Genomic DNA, 24,340 nt, shown 5'->3' with positions numbered 1-24,340 from the left:
TCAGCGGGAAAACACCCAGCACCAGCACCGATCGCGGGTGTTACCAGTAAGCATTTGCTGCAATATGCAACAAAGACTTACCAGCTATGGAGAGGGCTCGGCCCGTGAGCCCTCTCCATGCACCCGCACCCGGCATGTAACGTAGTATTACGTCACATGTCGGTAAGGGATTAATGAAAGAAAACCCATAATGGTCACAGAAATAACTCAAATCGGACATATGTATAAATCAATAACATTTCTATGAAAAAGAACAAATTTAATTGCATGTTTTTCACAAAGGCCAAAACAACCTGGTAGGGCCACTATATAATCATCATATATCATGAAGCTATGCAAGCCATACATGCTTAGTAAAAATTAAAATTTTCTCCCAAAATCCAAAGAAACGGTCAGCTACATAAATGTCAAGTGAAAGTACAGGATAGTGGACACTCCAAGAACATGTAACGTGATACAGTAGCTTTATGAATAATAGATTGCTTAAAATAACTATTGCAAGCAGATGCTTTACTTACATGGTTTACTGCATTGTTGATCTGAGGCTTTGGTTTATATTTCAAGTTTGGTCTCTGTGACCAGTAAAACGGAATTGATCCACGGGTCTGCAAAGATTAAACAAAATATACAGCCATTAGTTTACTTCTCAACTTAGAGCAAATCATTAGACTTCTCTCTAGTTTGAATGTATGTATGTAAGCATTTTTTTTGCAGATAGATTTAAAGTTTTCATGGAGACTGTACAAACTTTTTTTTTATGGGGGAGGGGATAGCATGAAAACTCACATAACCAGAAGATAACAACATCTAGAGTTCACCAAATGAATATGTTACAGTAACCATGGGGGGGTGGGGGATAAGGAAACTTTGATATCCAGAAGATAACGGTAAAACAGTAACACCCTGCAAGGGTGTAAAACAGTAACACCCAGCAAGGGTGTAAAACATTAATACAAGTGGTCCCCTACTTAACAACCAACTTACAGACAACCCCTAGTTACAAATGGACCTCTGGATGTTGGTAATTCAATGTACTTTAGCCCTAGGCCAGTGGTGGCAAACCTATACTGGTGCCAGAGGCGGCACTCGGAGCCCTCTGTGTGGGCACCCAGGTCATCACCCCAGAATGAAGTTCACCAGACAGGACTCTTCCTACAGAATCTTCCTACAATATTAGACAAATTTGCCCTCCTCCTTTCAACTGTGTTGGTGTCCTTAGGAGGCTGAACAATTGAAACTTGTCAAAAGGAGAAATAAATTACTGCTTAAATTGCTGTGCTGGCACTTTGCAGTTAATAAGTGGCTTTTAGTTGAAGTTTGGGCACTCCGGCTCTAAAAGGTTAGCCATCACTGCCCTAAGCTATAATAATCAGCTGTAGGAGTTATAAAAGGTGTCTGCAATGAAGCTTTATTCATTAATCTGGTTCTTATGACAACTCAACATTTTTCAAATCCAATTTTCACAGAGACCAAAAAAACATTCTGGCTGTGTTTACAATTATAAAATATACAGTTTCAGCTTACATACAAATTCAACTTAAGAACAAACCTACGGAACCTATCTAGTACATGTAGATTTTAAATGTGATCAGAAATTCAAAAAGCATTTAAAATATACTAAAAAGATTTAATGGTAATGTGTAGCACCGGACCAAGAGATTTATAGATAAGGTAGTGGCTATATTAGTGATGTGCGAAATGAGTTGTCTGATGTAGAGAATGTTAAAGCTTTGTTAGTGGTCCTATAAGAGTATTTAACCCGCATGTGATTGTGAGCTGATGATGCCATTAGTTTTTCCATAACAACATTAAACAATGAGGCGGATTCCATTTTCTAGCTAAGTCTACTCTAATGAATGCACAATTTGGTGAAAATGGAATGCCCAATTTGGCAGATAGCCCCTCATTTCCACCATACATGCAGTAGTGCACTTTGGCATCTCCAGCAGGAGTCAGAGGTCGTAGAGTACGTTCTAGATGTATGAATACAGTGGGATAATTTAGAGCTTAATTGGAATACAGGCAGTCCCTGGGTTACATACAAGTTAGGGTCTGTAGGTTTGTTCTTAAGTTGAATTTGTATGTAAGTCGGAACTGTATATTTTATCATTGTAACTCCAGCCAGAACTTTTTTGGTCTCTGTGACAATTGGATTTTAAATATGTTGGATTGTCATAAGAACCAGGATTAACAATAAAGCTCCATTACAGACACCTCTGATAACTGTTAGAGCTGATTATTGAAGCCTAGGGCTAAAGTACTGGAAATTACCAACATCTAGAGGTCTGTCTGTAACTAGGGGTCGTCTGTAAGTCGAGTGTTCTTAAGTAGGGGACTGACTGTACTGCTTGTAATTGTTGGAGCAAAAAATGACTTTGCAATTCTTGTTCCCATCTGGAGATAAATGGGAGGCAGGGTACTTTTAGAAGTAAAGTTGAATAGCTTCCTGTATAGTATATTACATAGATACCTTTGCATTTCTTAAAAAACATCTGAAGTCTAGATCAAGGCTGACCCAAACGATATAATGATCACAGTCGCAGAGGGTGCAACTGCGACCAGGCCCACTAGTGGAGAAATTCCAGCGGCTCATCCATGTGCTGCACTAGCACATAAAGTGAGTACAGTGCAGCACACACACAAATGAACTGTGGAAGCCGTGGGCCCCCTGCCCGACACTCGCACCTCTGCACAATAAAGAGGCCCCGCCCCCATCCCCATGTCATCTCTGGAGCTGCCTGCTGGGGGCCTATTGGGTCCATGCTGTTCCCTGCGGCAACTGACACCTAATGCAGTAAGTGTTGCTGTTCCCCTGCTTTCTGGCTGTGTAATGTGACACCAGCCAGGCAGTGCAGGAAATCCAGCATCCAGGAGGTGGAAGCTGTGGATTCAAATTACAGTCATCGAAAGAGGCGAGTAACTGTACAGTTGGATAAAAAATATTCACATTTATTCAGAAAACTTTAAAATTTGTTGTATATACAACCTGAAAGCATGGAGATAGCATAGGGTAGTGAGGAGACCAGTAATCGCCTACTGGCTGGGAAGAATTCATGGGAAGTATATATTCACACCCCTGACTGATCATGTGATTCACCTAAAGATTCTGTCATTTATCATGTGAATACTTCAATCTAATTAATAATAATAATTGTTTATTTATATAGTGCACATAGATGCAGCACTGCACAAACATGTCTAATTGGTCCCTGTCCCCATGGGGCTCACAATCTAAACAGCTTACCAGTATGTTTTGTAGTGTGGGAGGAAACCGGTTTACATGAAGGAAACCCATGCAAACACAGAGAGAATATACAAACTCTTTGCAGATGTTGACCTGGGTGGGACTCAGGACACCAGCACTGCAAGGCAGAAGTGCTACCCACCGTGCTGCCAACATAGCATTTTTTGTACAAAATGTGTTTAGCAAGTATGAAAAGCATGTTGGATATGAAGTAGCGATGTTAATATTGGTAGATTACATCTACTCCATACCCAACATGCTTGTCATACTGCTACTTCTCTTGATGGCTCCAGATTTGACCTATAAAGTTGGTCATAGAAAGCCTTAAATTGTTCCCTAACTTTATGTGGATCTCTCTCTATCCCCTATGTTTTCCTATAATAGCCAATGTATAACAGTTTTCTTTGGGGGCACGGACCATCTGATCTTAGAATTTCCCTACTCTACCCCCTTCTGAAAAGCATCTTTGCCCCGGAAAGAACAGTTTACGTTGAGCCTTCATTGTGAAGAATTCCTCATATTCATTTTTCGCTTTCTCTAATAACTTCTGGTTCTAATTATTTAATCTATTCCCCAATTTCCATTCTGCTTCTTTATACTGTTGACCAAGTTGTTGTTCTCGATAGCTAAACCTACGTCTTGCTTCCCCTATCTCTTTCTTGAATATTTCCCTTAAGTAGGCCTTAATGGCATCCCCAGACTTTTAATGGGCCTTTTGACCTAATATTTTTTTGTCCAGGATTAGGCTGCTATATTTTTAATGTCTGGAAGATCCCCTAGTATTGATAACCAGTGTGGATATAGTCTGAAATTTGTAGTCTGCCCCTCTACTGCATCAATTGTTACCAAAACTGGACCATGGTCCGAGATTATAATAATTGGATCATACCTTATACTAGAAACTAGAGAGTAGCTTACCAGGCAGTGGTCTATTCTAGATAGGGTGTTGTATGTTTTGCGATGACAAGAAAAACAATAAATTACTCTTACGGGTAATGTTGTTTCCTCGAGTCACGACGGCACCACCAGAGAGATTGGGATCGGCCCTCCAAGGACAGGAAACCTGAGCATAAAAAGAGGCTCCTCTTATTCCTCCTCAGTTGGTTACAGAGATTTCTTGGAAGAGCCGTTTAGTTAGTAGACAGAACATATATATATATATATATTATATATATGCCGAATAAATATGTATGCATCTTCTTAATGTCCTCTTTTTTTTTTTTTTGCGACAACTGGGAAGCCGGGAAACCCAGGAAACAACATTATCGGTAAGAGTAATTTATTGTTTTCCCCTTCATCACAACGGCACCACCAGAGAGATTTACAGAGGAAAAAACAAACAATTGGGGGGGGGGGGGACCACAATAGTGTCCCTATAGTGATTTAGGAAAGTGTGAGGGGTAGACCAGGTGGCAGCCTGGCAAATTTTTTCCAGTGTACCCCACTATGTAGCTAAGGCTCTAGTTGAATGAGCACAGATGCCAAACAGGAACAGGAACTTCTGAAATTTCATAGGCCATTTTAATAGTGACTTTAATCCATCTAGAAATGGCTGTGGAAGATGCGTTAATTCCCTTATTCTTTCCTGAAAAGAAAATAAAAAGACTATCCGATTTTCTCCACATAGAAATAGCATCTAAATATTGGATATATACTTCTTCTAACGTCAAGACAATGAAAAGATATTTCCTTCTCTGTTTTGGGATTATTGCAAAATGAAAGAAGGGGAATGTCCTGAGACCTATGAAAATCGCATACTACTTTAGGTAAAAACCCCGGATCTGGTCTAAGGATAACCCTGTCCTCTAAGATCCTACAATATGGTAGTTTATGTGACAGAGCCACTATCTCGCCCACTCTTCTGGCTGAGATGATGGCTGTAAGAAAAACAGATCTAGGGATGTACAATTTTTTGTCCGGTGATTCCCATTCCTTCTGCGTCAGAGATGCCACAGTTTCATGAAAAGGAAAGGTTAATTTAAGTCTTTCTTTTAGACCCTCAAACATAATATCTTGAACCGATCTAGGTTCTCTCCTATCTTGAATATCCACAGTCATCCTGATAAGTTTAAGAAGGTGATCAGAGTCATCCATATTAAACACAGGGCGTCCTGCATGCTCTGTTTCGGAGGTCAAAGAGCCTGATTCACTAACTGATGCTACACCTTCTGATCCTGATCTGATCCTGACCTCTCCGTGATATATACTGCGGCAGGGGTACCTGGCTGCTCCTGCGAGAGAGGCAGCGGGTTAGGAATTGACACTTCCCTGGCCCTTTGGACCTCTTCCCTAACCACATTCCTTAATGACTCCATCCAAACAGAAGACTCTTCAGTTAAGATTTTGCCAATACAGGTTTTACAAGTGGCTTTTTCATAACTAGTGGGGAGTTTATGACCACAAATATTGCATTCTCTATGATGTGTCATTACATATATAAAAAAATATGTAACTCACCGCCCTGCAGTATAGTTACCAGGGCTAGAGTCCTGGGTGTTTCAGCGAGGTCACGCTTGTCTGCCATACTGCACAGCTGATTTCAGAACAGCACTCTGCAGTCCACGTCTTCCTGTTTTAAATCTCCCGCTGGAGTCAGTGGCCGTGTCCACGACTTTACCTCCCGTCAGGATGCCCAGCGGTGAGGAAGAATAATGAGTCTCTCTCAATTTAGGTAGACCATTGTTGGGGCAACTCAGGGAAGAGCTAATAAATTCTGAGCTCCCTCCTGGCTTTTTTCCTTCTCCGAAACCGGAAGTGACAGTGCGTCTCACTTACGGGGCCTGCGCCTAACTTATTCAGTCTGCAGACAGCCGGCAGCTCTATAGAAGACCATCGGCACGATTCTGGGATGACAGACGGAGGGAGGGAAGTGGCTGACTGACTAACCCAATCCCCAGACCGGAGGATTATACAGACGGCGTCTCACACTCCTGTAATAAAAAAGGCTAAGTAAAATACCGCAGGGACACCTTCACCACGGCGTTCCCAGGTCTCCTCCAAGGACAGGAAACCAAAACTGAGAAGGAATAAGAGGAGCCTCTTTTTATGCTCAGGTTTCCTTTCCTTGGAGGGCGGATCCCAATCTCTCTGGTGGTGCCGTCGTGGTGAAGGGGAAACGTTTTTTTTGCTCTGTGCTTGGAATTTATAAAGGGTCCCTCGGTGGGGACTGAAAGCAGTTGGAAGGAGGCCCAAACCCTCCTAAAGGAACATACCTTGAAGGTGGCAGAGGACAAAAGGTTTTTTCTTAAGCAAAAATATTTTGTTCAGGATTAAGAGGTTGGCCATCTACTATCAGACATAATTAATACCCAGAAAGGCCGAACGGAAAACAGAGAGACACAGGCACTGGATAGATCGTTAGCCACGGGGGATAAGGAAATAATTGGGGTGTTTCATGCCACGTATAAAGAATCTTCTAGATCCCAGATTAGTTGTAACACAGTGGAAATAAATGGATATTTAGAAGACATAGAAATGCCTAGACTAACTCGGGAGCAAGCAGAGACCCTAGACTCCCCGTTGACACCGGAGGAGTTGGAGGTAGCATTGACTGGATGGTCTACCAGGGGAGTTTTTTTAAAAAAACATCAGGAAACTCTCTTGCCCAGGCTGTTGCAAGTACTTGAGGAAGCAAAGTCACATTATATCCTTCCACCTTCTATGCGAGAAGCAATATCGTCTCTGGTTCCAAAACCGGACAGGGAGCCGCAGAACCCGGACTCACATTGTTCAATTTCAATGCTATCAGTGGATATATAGTACTGGCCAAAGCCTTAGCTTACCGCCTACTTGGGGTCATTACCTCCATCATTCACACAGACCATTTTGGGTTTATGCCGGACAGATCAAATCTTTTGACAGCGTCGAGTGCGAATTTTTATGGGCCATGCTGCGGAAGGTTTTGAACCCCATTATATTTGTTTAAGCTGCTGTACACTGCTCCGAGGGCGAGAGTAAAAGCTAATGGGATGGTTTCGGAAGCATTCCAACTGGAGAGAGGTATACAACAAGGGGTAAACGACAAGGGTCTTTCTTTATGCTGACAATCTTCTAATATATCTGGGAGATAGGGATGGGTCCCTAGTGGGTGCCATGAATGTTATTAGAACTTTCGGGTGGTACTTGGGATTCAATATTAATTGGTAAAAGTCAGTTTTACATCCTTTGGATACAATTCCGGGAGATCCTCAAACCATAGGCCCCCTCCAGGTAGCATCCAAGATTAAATATCTGGGAATGGTAGTAACTGGTCAGCTGAAGGATTACATAAAAGATCATTTAGAACCCCTACTCTCTCGCTCTTCAACCAGAATTGAGACATGCTGCAAACTCCCCCTGTACCCAGTAGGAAGAAGGAATTTGATTAAAATGGTTCTGATGCCGCAGCTCCTGTATCCTGTATAACTCTCCGTTATGGTTAGGACAGTCTTATTTTCACAAAATTCAAGGTCTGTTCCGTAAACTGATTTGTAGAGGTCAGCAGGTGAGTATTAGTCTGGATGGGTTTTTCCTTTGCCTCCCTCTCTCACAGTCTTTGCCCTGCGTCCCCTGTCTGCCATTTGCTGCTATTCATGTTTTGATTGGGTTGAAGGCCATTTTTGGTAACTCGACTCATTGTACCATTACTTGCATTATCATCTGGTATATATTTCTTTTTGTATTTTTGCATGTTTTTGCTTGTTAGGTCTAGTCCCGTTGTTTACTCAGGCTGTGGGCCCATAGGGATACAGGTCCCATGCATGCCTCTGGTTCCTGTGTTGCATTGTTACACCCCTTGGTGTATTTTTAGATCTTTTTAATCATTGCTTTTCCCATATATTGTATGTGACTCTTACTGTTTAATAAAATGTAGTCACACTTTTTCAGTCCATATACGCATCCTCTGCTTTCTTGTTTTGCTTCATATTAGTCTGGTTACACTACAGAGAAGCAAAGTGGAGGGGAGCCTGGCGATTCCTAATCCTTGGCTATATTTTCTAGCCTCCCAAGTCCAGCACTTTGCAGGCTGGGGTAAGAGAGAGGAGGTTAACAGAACAGGTAATCCGATTAAAGCATGGACGGGGTTGCCTACTCCTGCACATGCTCTGGAAGCCAAGTTTGGAGGGGGATTATATAGTAAAAAGCCTACATTAATACTTATGGGGAAAGTATGGAACAAGGTGAAGGAAATTGTGGGTACCCCTAAATTCACTCCCTACAGCCCCTTGTGGAGAAACTCCCAGAGATTTTCCGGCTGGAGGGCTTTTCGCCTTGGGAGGAAAAGGGGATCCTCACCATTGAGGACTTATGTACCAATGGTGTATGCAAAACATTCGATGACCTCAGCACCACACATCAGCTCCCCCTTTCCTGGTTCTTCCAATATTTACAGCTTAGGCATGCCTACGATACCCAGAATAAATTAACGCCGATTACGTTCGGACCCTGTGTTGCTCTGAATAGGCACTGCTGTCCAATACAAATAAAGGGCTGATATCCTTCTACAACAAGCTACTATTGAATAAAGCACTGGAAAATGTGTCAGTTAAAGTGGGAAAGAGACATTGGACCTATTCCAGATGAGAAGTGGTCTAACTGCTTGGAGTTGGTACCAACTGTCACCGATTGAGTCCTACAGGATGTCACACCAACTCTTACAGGTCACCACAACTACTGTTTAAAATAGGGATTCATGGGGACTCATCCTGTCCTATGTGCGGGATTGAAGAGGCACATGATGTGGGAATGTGGGGAACTAGAAGGGCTGTGGAAGGAAGTGTTGGAACTTCTGGGTAGAGTATTCTTATTTACTATACCGGCAACACCCCTCACTTGTTTGTTAGGTATCCTAGATGTAAATCGACCTCCAACATTATAAGGATTCAACGGTCCCTATATCAAGTCAGAAAGCTAATGGCTGCCCATTGGATCAAGTCAAGGCTCCCGTCTATAAGGGAATAAATAGATAGGGTAAATAATGTAATTAGACTTGAATATGGAACTTACTTAAAAATAAATTCTATAGCCAAATTTGAGAAAATCTGAGGGAAACGGATGGATGAACCAGGACTGCAGTCATACCCATTACCCCAACTCAGAGCTAGTCTGCAGTACCAACTTTCTTTAGCCACCTAAGTGGAGTACTAGAATACCTTAGGATGTAGTTGCCCTGCCCTTGGGAGCTGACTTTGGGTGGGAAGGGGGGTTGGGGGGGTGCTCTTTGTTATTGGTCATTGCAATCTGATTGAAAACATGGCCAACTGATTACACTGGGGGGGGGGGGGCTATCGGAGATCAGTCTCCGGAAAGCACAGCCCCATGTTTTAAAGTGGCGCACAGCTGTAAGTAAATAATAATGGCTAGATGGCAAAAAAATCTTACATGGACTGCGCCTTACTTTTGCTCTCCGACCATTTTTTCCTGGTCTATTGTGTGCCAAAAATTGCTCCTAAAATGCCGACAAAGTACACATAAATGTGATGGATAATCTGATAATGTGGAAAAGTTAGGTCACGCCCACTTGCGCAAAAAAAAAAAAAAAAAAAAAGATGGAGGAGTCGGAATAGTCCTTTCAGGCACAAACTCATTAGAAATGATCTGCAACAACGAACAAAATCCCGGCATTTTTTAGGTGCAGATACGATAATACATGTCCCCCACAGTGTAATACCTGTACACTTTTTCGCATATAACATGTTCCAATGTCCGAATTGTAATGCATGACCACCTGTGTGTGTTCATATAAATTATCTGATTTAAAAAAAAACAAAACACAACCCTAGTATCTCCCATCCTTGTCTATTTTTTTACTCAACACTTTGAAATCAATTTTAGAGTGAATAAGTACTGAAACCCCCCTTGAGTAGATACTTCCATACGAGTGGAATACTTTCCCTACCCATTTCTTCCTCACCCTATTTCGCAACTCTAAAGTCAAATGGATTTCTGTTAGGAATACAATTGTTGGTAAGGGTCTTTGGATCAAGGCAAATATCGCACAACTCTTTAGGCAGTCACTTAGACCCCTAATATTCCATGTTACAACAAAAAAACATTCCCCCTCCATGACGTACAGCCCCTTTCATCCATAGATCTCTCACTATTTAAAGGTATTTAAAGACTCCATTGAGACCTTAATCTCCTTCACTGCCGCTAGAATTTCAGTTAAAATGGAGCTGTTTTCTTGCGGGGTTTCTTCATTTTGTAGGACTGTAAACCTAGAGTCATTCTGTGCTGCGTCCCCCGGCCTTCTCTGTCTTTCCCTGTTGTCGTGGCCGAGTGGGCAGGGATTTCCACATCTTATCTAAGCTTGTGGATTTCCTAGCCATTTTGGTGTATTCCCCCTCTGCAGTGGTCTATAATCCTTTGAGGTTCGCGATTCCAACTCCAAAAGTGAAACGCAACTGTTTGTAACATCACCAATATTACCAACACAGACCCCACCTCTACATTAAACCAAATTTTGTAGATATAATTTAAGAAAATTGTACCAATGTGAGACTTTCACACAGATAATACTTAGTTTTGATAACAATACACTTAAAGCCCAAGATACAGTTCCCAAGATGGTTTACTTCTTTCGTATAATCTTTAACCCTTACAACCCGTTATTACATCCTCATAAATAGAACAATAACTTGTGTTTATACTAAATTTAATCACAAACCCAGACTACTTATGTCTACACCCATTTCAAGTTGAAAATCTTTCCTGCTGGGAATGCAAAAAAAAAAAAAGAACAAAAAACCACCACAATGTGGCACAATTACTTACCCAGTCCGGAGAAGATTCCGACTGTGCCGCAATTCAAGAAGATCGTGCGCCCGATATCCTGCATGTCGCTTCGCCGCTCAGGTCCACCATCTTCCTCTCGGTGTATGTGAATGCATCAATTGCGACACAATTTTTAAAGTTAAATCCCGTGCTCTGTCCTAATCTGTCAGATCGTCCAATGGCCCGCCACTGATTTCTGTCGCATGAAAGCCGTCAAATTCCAACCGCCTGTGACACAATCCCCTTCTAAATCCCGGTCCGAGCGGCGCGATCCCCGAAAACGTTGGAAAACCTGATGGAAATGCGTCCGCAGGACCCTTAGTAAAAAAGCCCCAATGTTCCTCTTTTCTCAAACAAGAGGATAAACCAGAAAATAATTCCCGTTACTGCATCCTCATAAATTATACAATAGCTTGCGCTTATACTTTGCTATATTCAATTACAAGCCCAGACTATTATATCAAGACCCAGTTCAGGTTGCAAATTGTTCATGATCTTCGCAGGAATACGATTCCTGATATCCAGGGCAGAAAACCGAAATGTTCCCTATTCTCAAACAAGAAGATAAACCAGAAAAAGTTCTTGTTGCTGCGTCATCATAAATTATATAGTAGCTTGCAACTATACTTTACTATATTCAGTTCCAAACACAGACTATTATGTCCAGACCTAGTTCAAGTTATAGATCAATCCTACTATTCGTAGGAGAACTCTTCCTGAATCCAGGGCAAAAACTATGACAAAAAGAAAAAGAGAGAAAAACAATAGTGTTACAAATTCTCACCACTCTTTACTTCAGCCCTCCAGGGAATATATTTTCCTTCAAGCAGATCAGCAGAGTAGGTTTTAAGATAGAAAGCAGTTCTTGCAGTCAAGGGGTTCACCGTGTTTCATATCCCATCAAGCTCGGTTTTTAACCTTGTAACCTATCAGAGTTCGTTCTTCAGTTCAGTACAGCAAAACTGCAATTTTATTCCTTCCCCACAGTTCAAACTTTCCGGGGGCATTCACCAACAGATCCTGGACCTGAGCCTGCCGCCCGTTGCTAGTCTCCGGATCCTCCAGGTTCTCGAACTGTGCAGTCCGCCCTCCGCTCTCACCGTGAACAGGGCTGCAAATCCTCCAAGAACACAGAATCACCGTCAAAACTCCGGGCCTCGTATTGGCGATACTATTATGGGACCTCCCCGTCTCTCTCACAGGCCAGGAGGTCTGGAGCGAACTCCAACTGCAGGTTTCTGATCTTCCGGGAGTGCATTGTATCCTCAGGATACTCTTTGGGTCTCTTCCCACCTCTTTCACAGGCCGAGGAGCGCTCCCGGATGCTGCACCTGCTGCCCGCTATGAAAGCCAAAATTGCGGCTCCCGAAAACTGCCGACCATCCTCCACTCCTCCAACCGGGAGACAGCCCTCGGATCGCCGAGGACCAGCCAAAGTCCGGACTTTTTAAACCGCCTTCTTGAACTCAGGCCAGCTATCGCGGTGCGCCGTACATAGCCCCGACAATGTTCGAGCCAAACCTGTGGGGTGCAGCACTTTCCGCCTGTTGCGAGGGAGGAGGAGTCATCGAGGAGGAAGCAATATTGATATGCAACCTCACATCATGCAGTCTAGCGCTGACTTAATCACGCCGTCAATCCACAAGCCCGATTTCAAAAAATATCCTTTTCTTCAGATAGCAAAAGTGTGGTTCCAGGCCCTACAAAGCCCAAGGTATGGGCAATTGAAAATGACACACTGCCTCACTGATAGAAGAGTCTCTTCTTTTTTTCATATGTAAACAGACGAGTTTTAACATAAAAAAGGAATTCATACATCATTCCTTTCATGAAGGTGCTGTTAGGTAAGTGGGAAAAAGCTCTTGAAAGTGTCCCTTTAAGGGGCCAAACAGCATTAGTATATTGTATCTTCACAAACTGTGTGCCATGAGAGGCTTGACGCAAGACAATAATATGACGTGCTGTTACATAATGATGGCTTATGGAAATAAAGACCAATAGAAGAATAAAACATATCCAAATAAAGCTTACTTGTACAAATGATGCTTTTCCTCCACTACAGTACACGATTTGCTCTGTCTCAACAAAATTTGCTGCATGTCCTTCGGAATCAATACCTAAAATACATAAAGCAGAATACAAAAGAGTTCTATATAAAATAAAGGCTTTGGACACCAAAAGTACTAGTGTAGTGCACTGGGGGACACAAAGACCATGAAAAGTACCGTATATACTCGAGTATAAGCCGAGGCCCCTAATTCTACCACCAAAAACTGGGAAAACCTATTGACTCGGGTATAAGACGAGGGTGGGAAGTATACAGCCTGCCCCCAGTAGTATACAGTCACCCCAGCCGCCCCCAGTAGTATACAGCGAGCCCCGCTCGTCTTCAGGCTTCTGCTGGGCGGTGCCATTGTTCTCACCCAGCAGGTGCATAGTATGACGTCATGCTAGGCGCCGCCAGGGAGAAAAACAAAGGCGGCGCCCAGCAGAAAACAGAAGACGGCCGCGGATGCCTGAAGATGAGCCGTCCGGACATCGGGGGTGCAGCGTTACGCTTCGGGGCCACCGGAGGGTGAGTATACAAGTTTATTTTTTTAAAGTAATTTTTACTTTCGTATTGACTCGTGTATAAGCCGAGGGGACGTTTTTCAGCACATTTTTTGTGCTGAAAAACTCGGCTTATACACGAGTATATACGGTAAGTTGTTGTTGTCATTATGAAATAGATGCAGAGATTTGGCCTTTGAGGAATCTTAGTGTATAACTAGCATTAAATAGAAAAAATATATATTGTAAAGGACATATGAAAAACTAACAAACATACTTTATGAATCAATTTTTACTTTTATTAAAAAACAGTAAGAGTCCCTCCTCCCCCAAAGGATGGGCACAGAGGAGAGCCACCAACACGGCAATTGCCAGACTGGCCTCAGAATGAGGATAGAATCAAGGCAAGTTTTAGACTGAGTGGGATCTTGGGCAAAAGTAAAAAAAAAAAAAAAAAAAAATATTTGTACAATACATTTACATTTCTGCCATTTAGCACAGGGATTTATAGTACCTATGGTATAGGATAGAGCAGTGGTTCTCAACCTTTCTAATGCTGTGACCCCGCAATACAGTTCTTCATGTTGCGGTGATCCCAAACCATGTACAAGAATGTTGTATTCGTGCCAAAAAATGCAATAAAATAGTGGCTCCGATGGCTTTAGGCGACCGCTGTGTTTTGGTCATTCGACCCCCACCGGGGTCGTGACCCACAGGTTGAGAACCGCTGGTATAGAGTGTTGTACATCCAATGACTGATGAATGCAAACTAGTGTAAATTCCTGTTCTGGCATTTGTTCTGTATTATCAGGGTACATGACCTTTGTTTGGGGAAAGTTGCTTGGACCGAGTGTTCCAAATACACTCTCCGGCCACTTTATTAGGTACACCTGTCCAACTGCTCGTTAACACTTAATTTCTAATCAGCCAATCACATGGCGGCAACTCAGTGCATTTAGGCATGTAGACATGGTCAAGACAATCTCCTGCAGTTCAAACAGAGCATCAGTATGGGGAAGAAAGGTGATTTGAGTGCCTTTGAACGTGGCATGGTTGTTGGTGCCAGAAGGGCTGGTCTGAGCATTTCAGAAACTGATCTACTGGGATTTTCACGCACAACCATCTCTAGGGTTTACAGAGAATGGTCCGAAAAAGAAAACACATCCAGTGAGCGGCAGTTCTGTGGGCGGAAATGCCTTGTTGATGCCAGAGGAGAATGGGCAGACTGGTTCGAGCTGATAGAAAGCCAACAGTGACTCAAATCGCCACCCGTTACAACCAAGGTAGGCAGAAGAGCATCTCTGAACGCACAGTACATCGAACTTTGAGGCAGATGGGCTACAGCAGCAGAAGACCACACCGGGTGCCACTCCTTTCAGCTAAGAACAGGAAACTGAGGCTACAATTTGCACAAGCTCATCGAAATTGGACAGTAGAAGATTGGAAAAACGTTGCCTGGTCTGATGAGTCTCGATTTCTGATGCGACATTCGGATGGTAGGGTCAGAATTTGGCGTCAACAACATGAAAGCATGGATCCATCCTGCCTTGTATCAACGGTTCAGGCTGGTGGTGGTGGTGTCACGGTGTGGGGAATATTTTCTTGGCACTCTTTGGGCCCCTTGGTACCAATTGAGCATCGTTGCAACGCCACAGCCTACCTGAGTATTGTTGCTGACTATGTCCATCCCTTTATGACCACAATGTGCCCAACATCTGATGGCTACTTTCAGCAGGTTAATGCGCCATGTCATAAAGCTGGAATCATCTCAGACTGGTTTCTTGAACATGACAATGAGTTCACTGTACTCAAATGGCCTCCACAGTCACCAGATCTCAATCCAATAGAGCATCTTTAGGATGTGGTGGAACGAGAGATTCGCATCATATTTTATTTTTTCACTTATTTCTAAATTTCTTCTCCAATTTTTTACTTTCCTTTAATAAAATTTAAGTGAAGAATAAATTATTATATACCTTACAGGTTGTTTGGTCGGGGGTATTATAACATATGGATGGCTACAATAATATTTTCTTTATGGAGTATAATGTGGTACTAATTAGCTGTCTACTATTTGTATTTTATAAGATGGTTGGGTATTTTACATGGTGGTTGTAGGTAGGGAGTCCTTGAGTATAAATGAAGGAACCATCACTTGATTGCTCACAAGTTGGGTCGAGAATTTACGGATACTTCTAAATTATGTTTAAAGTTGAATATGCTTTCTGCATCCATTCCTCATGGCTTTTTAGATCTCTGCTTGCTGTACTTCTATAGAAAGTCTCATTGTTTATTTCCAGTGGACTGAAATATGACCATGCCCACACAGGTGCACGGCTCATTATAACACACGCTCCGGTTACTCACTGTGATACTAATGAGCTGTGCACCTATGTGACCATGGTCATATTTCTGTCCACTGGAAATAAACATAGAAAATTCCTATAGAATGACAGCAAGCAGAGATCTAGAAAACCATGAACAATTGATACAGAAAATATATTGGAAAATTCTATAACTTTTCATTATACAATTACATTCATTCATTTACTGAAATGCGAATACCCCTTTATGGATATTAATTCCATATTATGTCCTGATATTGATACAACCTATCAATCAAGTTCCAAGCAGATGGGTAGGCATAAAAAAAAAATACTATTAGAACAAGAACTCCATGTTATAAGGAGGCATATGCTTGGTAATGGAAAAAATACTTTTTTTTCACAATTGCACAAGACTTGATTTTTTTTACTTTATAGGAAAATATTTTTGAATAATATTCTCAAAACAGAAATCCTACCCACAATATGCTTCTGGTTTCATTAGATCAAGTGGACATTGTGGCCCACAAGCAAACCACGAGACACCACGAGAGGGTGGTTCAGCTTCTTGAAGAGCGGGATTCCCTGGTGCACTACTGTCTATAGATGCAGAAAAAGCATTTGACAGGGTGCACTGGGCTGCTTCAGGGTTACTCAATTTTCAGATACCTTTATAAAAGCAAGTACGGTATGTCACTTTATTCTAAGCCTTCAGATATTTCCAAAGGTGTGAGGCAGGGCTGCCCCCTCTCCCCCTTAATTTTTAAATTTGTGTATGGAACCACTAGCACAGTCTATTAAGTCTCATAAGCAAATAGAAGAAATTCAGTGTATAAACATGGAACATGTGATATCATCTTGTGCATTAAGCCTGCCTCATCATTACATGCTCTTAAACAAACGATTGAGATTTATAATAATATTACATAATATTAAGAAAAAAATACGAAAAAATGTAAGAACATAAAAGAGTCAATTTATTTGAACTAATTATGATACTCTATTAGTAAACAAAACTAAATTAAGATTATTCCTTTACATGGGTATAGGAAGACTTTATATACCTAGGGGTTGAGATTGGGCCTTCAGAAGAATCTATAGTTAAATTAAATAGCATTAAAGGGGAATTCTCATCTGAGCATTCACATTCAGTTTAGTTAATCTGCCATATATAAACATTTCTTCAATTACGTGTTATTAAAAAATATGTTACCGTGTGTAGATAATTTCTCATAAATGTAGCCATGTTGTCCCTTGGAAACGAGATGGCTTCCTCGGATACGGCCACCTCTGATGGATTGAGTGCACAAAGAAACAAAAGGTTATTGTATATGAAATATCCGTGAGTTACTACATGTCGCACAGCCACCCTATGGTAATGATTGCTGAATCCTGGTGGTCCGGCAGGACTTTATAGCGCAAGTCTGGCCACCGCTGCCAGAGTGTGACGTGGTCGTATCCGAGGAAGCTATCTTGTTTCTAAGGGACAACATGGCTACATTTATGAGAAATTATCTTCACACAGGAACATTTTTTTAATTAACATCCAATTGAAGAAATGATTACATATGGCAAATGAATTTAATCAAATGTAAATGCCCAGATGGGAATACCCCTTTAAGCTACTTCAAAGAACTAGAGAAAATATCAATAAATGGCTTGGAATACTTATAACTTGGCTAGAAGCGGTTAAAAGTTCTATATTAATTCTCTATGTTGTAAGTTGTATTCCTCCCCCTTTTTCTAAAAAGAAACAATTTCTACTAAACAACAGTGGTTGAGTGGCTTTATTTGGTAGAATAAGCGCCCTAGGATATCTAGGGAAATACTGTATGCTTCACAACATTGGGAATGAGCAGCACTACCGACAATCGCCGTTTTTGCACTAGTCAAGCCTGTTTGTTCAAACAAATTATATAATATGGATGGAGGTTCATGGTGAAAATTGGCTTTGCATTGAAGAGAAAAATATTAAAGCCACTGCAACATACACTCACCGGCCACTTTATTAGGTACACCATGCTAGTAACGGGTTGGACCCCCTTTTGCCTTCAGAACTGCCTCAATTCTTCGTGGCATAGATTCAACAAGGTGCTGGAAGCATTCCTCAGAGATTTTGGTCCATATTGACATGATGGCATCACACAGTTGCCGCAGATTTGTTGGCTGCACATCCATGATGCGAATCTCCCGTTCCACCACATCCCAAAGATGCTCTATTGGATTGAGATCTGGTGACTGTGGAGGCCATTTGAGTACAGTGAACTCATTGTCATGTTCAAGAAACCAGTCTGAGATGATTCCAGCTTTATGATATGGCGCATTATCCTGCTGAAAGTAGCCATCAGATGTTGGGTACATTGTGGTCATAAAGGGATGGACATGGTCAGCAACAATACTCAGGTAGGCTGTGGCGTTGCAACGATGCTCAATTGGTACCAAGGGGCCCAAAGAGTGCCAAGAAAATATCCTCCACACCATGACACCACCCCCATCAGCCTGAACCGTTCATACAAGGCAGGACGGATTCATGCTTTCATGTTGTTGACGCCAAATTCTGACCCTACCATCCGAATGTCGCAGCAGAAATTGAGGCTCATCAGATCAGGCAACGTTTTTCCAATCTTCTACTGTCCAATTTCGATGAGCTTGTGCAAATTGTAGCCTCAGTTTCCTGTTCTTAGCTGAAAGGAGTGGCACCCGGTGTGGTCTTCTGCTGCTGTAGCCCATCTGCCTCAAAGTTCGACGTACTGTGCATTCAGAGATGCTCTTCTGCCTACCTTGGTTGTAACGGGTGGCGATTTGAGTCACTGTTGCCTTTCTATCAGCTCGAACCAGTCTGCCCATTCTCCTCGAACCTCTGGCATCAACAAGGCATTTCCGCCCACAGATCTGCCGCTCACTGGATGTTTTTTCTTTTTCGGACCATTCTCTGTAAACCCTAGAGATGGTTGTGCGTGAAAATCCCAGTAGATCAGAAGTTTCTGAAATACTCAGACCAGCCCTTCTGGCACCAACAACCATGCCACGTTCAAAGGCACTCAAATCACCTTTCTTCCCCATACTGATGCTCGGTTTGAACTGCAGGAGATTGTTGTGACCATGTCTACATGCCTAAATGCACTGAGTTGCCGCCATGTGATTGACTGATTAGAAATTAAGTGTTAACTAGCAGTTGAACAGGTGTACCTAATAAAGTGGCCGGTGAGTGTATTTGGGTCACTATATGGTCAGGACTGGATAAGCCAATATCACATTTACTGAGCTATACCAAAGCCTTGATGCACACCTGTTAAAAATACTGCAAAGTAGTTAAGGGCTCATTCACACGGTCAGGTGCACAGTGCCGGGGGAAGGTGGTGGGAGGGGTGAGCGCATTTTACCCCTCCTCCCTCCAAAGGCAGAGAAGTGTGCTCACTGTGCTGAATTGGGAGCCATAGATGTCTATGGGGGATCATGATCTGGTCACAAATCATGCGACCAAATCACGAACCCATAATGGCCGTCTGAATGAGGTCTAAGAATGTCCAGCCTTACTACCGGACCTTACTACCCTCACAATCTGGATCCTAAATTTAAATACAGCAAACTGGTTAAAAACTGGCGTCGGACAACTATCTTCATTGATGGACAATGATATCATTTTACCATTAGAATATATAGACGCTAAATTTGATATACCACAACCTGAAATTTTTACCTACTAATGGATCAAATCTTTCTTTTTCACCTTCAGACCATTGTTTAGTAAATGAGTGAAAAGAGTACGCTTTAGATAAATGAGTGCTTCTTGGATACAATGTTATGGCTGATTACGGGGACACCAGGGGTAGGAATTGAATGTTGAAGTGGTAAAAAAATTATTCCGAGACATAATTGGTTTGGAAACCATACCATTGTACTGTCTAAATCAATGGTTTATCTAGAATTTGCTAGTTTGGCTCAGCACAATACATAAAATGACGGGAGCGAATTATGGATTTTAAAGGCTTTTCCTATTGGTAGATTTCTGGCACCACACTTCTAGTACACAAATTGTATGGCCCCAAAACAGTAAAAACACCATCAAACTAGCTACATTTTAAAATGTGGGTACGCAAAAGGTGTTGAAGGGGGGTGGACTTTTTGAATATCGTGTTTTGTGGGGGGGGGGGGTGGACTTTTTGAATATCGTGTGGAATTGAATGAAATTTTGAGGAGAAAAAAAAGAAAATAGAAAATTCTGTTTTGTACCTTAGGTATGTGTCCTTATCAGCAATTCCTATACTTCTACCATTTTCAGGGATGCCCTATGGGTTCTTCTTACACATTGTTTGCCCTATGTGTGCTCGGCACAAGACATGAAATGACTGGAGAGCATTATGGATTTTGGAGGCTTTTCCTATTGCTGGCTTTCTGTCACCACACTGCCATTAGACATGTTGCAATTCACCAACGCTCAGTTGTTCAGAAATTGTGCTATCCTAGTGCTACCGGACTTAAGTGTCATCAGAGTTGTGTTTGATATCCACATCTGATCTCATTGCAACACATGCAAGAAAAACTGAACATGTGTCCCCACTGAATTCCAATGTGCAAGTTATCGGTGTTCAATTACTACTCAAAGAAGATTTGTAAAAGTTTCAAAAGTTTACATATGTAGAGTACACAAATCAGTCCGGATTCAGATGCAGTTTTATGCTGTGATTTTGCTGCGGCACAGGGAAGAGCTTAACCTTTGAATTCTTAAGCTTGAATTCCGCACCGGCATGTGCAGCAGTTAAAGGACATGCTGTGGGTCATAGATAAATCATTTGTTTCCGCAGTGTGTGTATGGGATTTGGATAAATCACATACAGCAAGTCTCTGCTTATCCTTGGAACAGCAATCTGTAATAATGATTACAGTTTAGTGCTCCTCTTTTGCATGGAAGCAGAGACTAAGTGAAACAGTTATAACAGTGGTGGCGAAACTATGGCACGCGTGCCAGAGAGGGCACGCACACCATCTCCACTGCCATCTCTGTAGAACTGGCCAGGCAGGAAAAGCTGCCGATCTCCGAGACCTCCAGCGATCTCTCTTACTGTGGGCTGCATCAGACCTGCTCTGTACCCAACAGTGCTGCCTGGAGACACAGCAGCAGGGCAGTGCCCGCCCCTCCACTCCCTCCCCCTTCAGCCCGGGAACACGAGGAGAGTGAGAGGGAACTGCGGGAGCTTACAGCAGCCTGTGCCCAGTGAGTACAGAGAAGCAGGAGGACAGGAGCTGCTCTGTGTGTATTACACAGGCAACAGGCAGGTAGCTTTGGGACACTAAACAACTATAGGTGCTTATTGTTTAGTGTCCCAAACTGCCCTGTATGACACAAGTCTATGGCCGCATGTATACTGCCCTTGGCTCAGATCTCCTCTCACTGTGCCATGTTGCCAGTGACCCTGGGGTGCACTACACTGCCCTCACTGACAGCATGGCACAGGTGCCCAGAGCTCTGGACCAAGTGAAGTGTGTGTGTATATGGTAAATGGTAAATTCACCTGCCTGGTTCCATGTAGATTTGCTGTTCAGTGCTCCCACCCTCCAACATACACATTACCCTACACACCCCCTGCCGAATTCAACAATCCTTCATATTGCCATTGGATGGGGGTAGTGATCCTCACTGGATGGGGGGGGGGGGTTCCTCACTGGATTGGGGGGGGGGTAGTGTTCCTCACTGGATGGGGAGGGGGGGTAGTGTTCCTCACTGGATGGGGAGGGGGGGTAGTGTTCCTCACTGGATGGGGAGGGGGGGTAGTGTTCCTCACTGGATGGGGAGGAGGGGTAGTGTTCCTCACTGGATGGGGGGGGTGTAGTGCTCCTCACTGGATGGGGGGGGTGTAGTGCTCCTCACTGGATGGGGGGGGGGGGGTGTAGTGCTCCTCACTGGATGGGGGGGGGGTGTGTAGTGCTCCTCACTGGATGGGGGGGTGTAGTGCTCCTCACTGGGGGGGGGGGTAGTGCTCCTCACTGGATGGGGGGGGGTAGTGCTCCTCACTGGATGGGGGGGGGTGTATCGCTCCTCACTGGATGGGGGGGGGTATCGCTCCTCACTGGATGGGGGGGGGGGTATCGCTCCTCACTGGATGGGGGGGGGGGGTATCGCTCCTCACTGGATGGGGGGGGGGTATCGCTCCTCACTGGATGGGGGGGGTATCGCTCCTCACTGGATGGGGGGGGGGGGTATCGCTCCTCACTGGATGGGGGGGGGTATCGCTCCTCACTGGATGGGGGGGGGGGTATCGCTCCTCACTGGATGGGGGGGGGGGTATCGCTCCTCACTGGATGGGGGGGGGTATCGCTCCTCACTGGATGGGGGGGGGGGGGTATTGCTCCTCACTGGATGGGGGGGGTATTGCTCCTCACTGGATGGGGGGGGGGAGGTATTGCTCCTCACTGGATGGGGGGGGAGGTATTGCTCCTCACTGGATGGGGGGGAGGTATTGCTCCTCACTGGATGGGGGGGGGGTATTGCTCCTCACTGGATGGGGGGGTATTGCTCCTCACTGGATGGGGGGGGGGGTAGTGCTCCTCACTGGATGGGGGGGGGGTAGTGCTCCTCACTGGATTAGGGGGGGGGTAGTGCTCCTCACTGGATGGGGGGGTAGTGCTCCTCACTGGATGGGGGGGGTAGTGCTCCTCACTGGATGGGGGGGTAGTGCTCCTCACTGGATGGGGGGGGGGTAGTGCTCCTCACTGGATGGGGGGGGGTAGTGCTCCTCACTGGATGGGGGGGGGGGTAGTGCTCCTCACTGGATGGGGGGGGGGTAGTGCTCCTCACTGGATGGGGGGGGGTAGTGCTCCTCACTGGATGGGGGGGGGTAGTGCTCCTCACTGGATGGGGGGAGGGGGGGTAGTGCTCCTCACTGGATGTGGTGTAAATCTCCAGGGAAAAAAACTTTTCAGGTATCTTCTCAAAAGCTATAGTATGCTTTTGGTATCGAGAATCGTACTTCACTAAGTATCATTATCAAATTTCCAGTACTGTACAGCTATACCCCAGAGACTATTAAAAGTTTTATCCAGGAAAATGATCACTGTGACAGCCAGACACTGCAAATAATTAGAAAAGTAAATAATTTTAAAAAGTTTGTAAAAGTAACTGCATAACAGGACTCCATGCATCATTGTTATAAGGGGTACAGGGTACAGAGAGATGATAACAAAAAATATTTAAAACATCAGCTGCAGTCAATGAAAATTTTGTATAAAAACATACAGTATACATAAAAAATAAAACAAAAATCACTCTTTATTTCATTTATTAAAAAAAACAAAACACTTACTAAAATCCCCCCAAATTTTTGTATCGCTGCATTCAGATCTCTCCCATCTGTCCAAAAAATAGGAGGCAAAGAGACCAACACCTTTAAAATATATATTTCATGTGTGTGTGTGTCAGGATATTAGGCCATTTACATCTATTAAAAGTTCTGATCTGCTTTTTTGATATTTAAAGTGAAGCCTCCTGTCTTCATCATTCATGTCTCAGCCTCCTGTCTCCATTCATCATACCATTATAAGGTCCTGGCAGGGCAATTGCTTATGGACAGAGATCACATGACCCTCGATTTGCAGCCATTTTATGAACAGGAATGTCTGGCTGATGAAGTAAAAGACGCTTAACTCTACATATCAGGAAAGCAGTGCAGAACTACCGTATATTTACTCGACCCCTAATTTTAACACAAAAAAAATGTAAAAACTTATTGACTTGAGTACAAGTTGAGGGTGGGAATCGTGACGTCAGCTTCTCCTTGACATAATTGTGTGTGCCGATGCTGGGGTCGCGATGTATTGAAGAGAACCTGCCTGAGGGGGCGTCAGAAGGTGAGTACGCTTTTTGGTTTTTTTCTTGACTCAAGTATAAGCCGAGGCAGGGTTTTTCAGCACATTTTTTTTTGCTGAAAAACTCAGCCTATAATCGAGTATAAATGGTATTAATAGATGCATATTGGTAATTTACCTAATATCCTACCCCCACACCCATTACAAAAACATGAGGTAAAAGTGGCCAACCCCTTTAGCCCATTTAATGAGCTTAAAAATTGTGTAAATATGTGTCACAAACAAGTGAACAAACAACTCTGAGAAGATGGTGAAGAAAAAAAAATTACAAAAAAAAAACCTTAGTGTCTCCATTGTATAACACTAGCAAAACAAAAAATTAGGTATTGTCCAAATTGTACTGACCCACAGAATGACAACAAATATGCCATACATACAGTAAGTGGTGCAAAATTAATAGTCAAAAAACTTGCCAAAATGAGTGAAATATCATTAAAGTGTGGGTATCTATTGGATACTCCCGTTTATCCTTCAAGGATCATGCTCCGTGACTTCCAGGAAAAATGTATTTGTTAAAAAAAGTTGTTCCATAATATGACAATACAGATGTAAAAATAAAATAAACATAAAAATGGCAAGCAATACACATTTTGCACCCGGAACTGAT

General features: G+C 43.2%; 1 protein-coding gene across 1 annotated transcript in view; it reads right to left on the bottom strand.

Annotated features, from left to right (window-relative positions):
- The window catches only part of SACM1L (SAC1 like phosphatidylinositide phosphatase), an 82,451-nt gene that overhangs the window by 31,180 nt on the left and 26,931 nt on the right, over positions 1 to 24,340 (bottom strand). Inside the window, exons 9-10 of the mRNA XM_072153092.1 lie at positions 13,028 to 13,113; positions 519 to 605 (exon numbers count right to left, since the gene is read on the bottom strand). Of these exons, the coding sequence (XP_072009193.1) occupies positions 519 to 605; positions 13,028 to 13,113 (173 nt within the window). The remainder of the gene's footprint in view (positions 1 to 518; positions 606 to 13,027; positions 13,114 to 24,340) is intronic.

This window comes from Engystomops pustulosus, chromosome 5 (assembly GCF_040894005.1).
Source record: "Engystomops pustulosus chromosome 5, aEngPut4.maternal, whole genome shotgun sequence".
Taxonomy (NCBI): Eukaryota; Metazoa; Chordata; class Amphibia; order Anura; family Leptodactylidae; genus Engystomops; species Engystomops pustulosus.
This window is presented reverse-complemented; position numbering and strand designations above follow the sequence as displayed.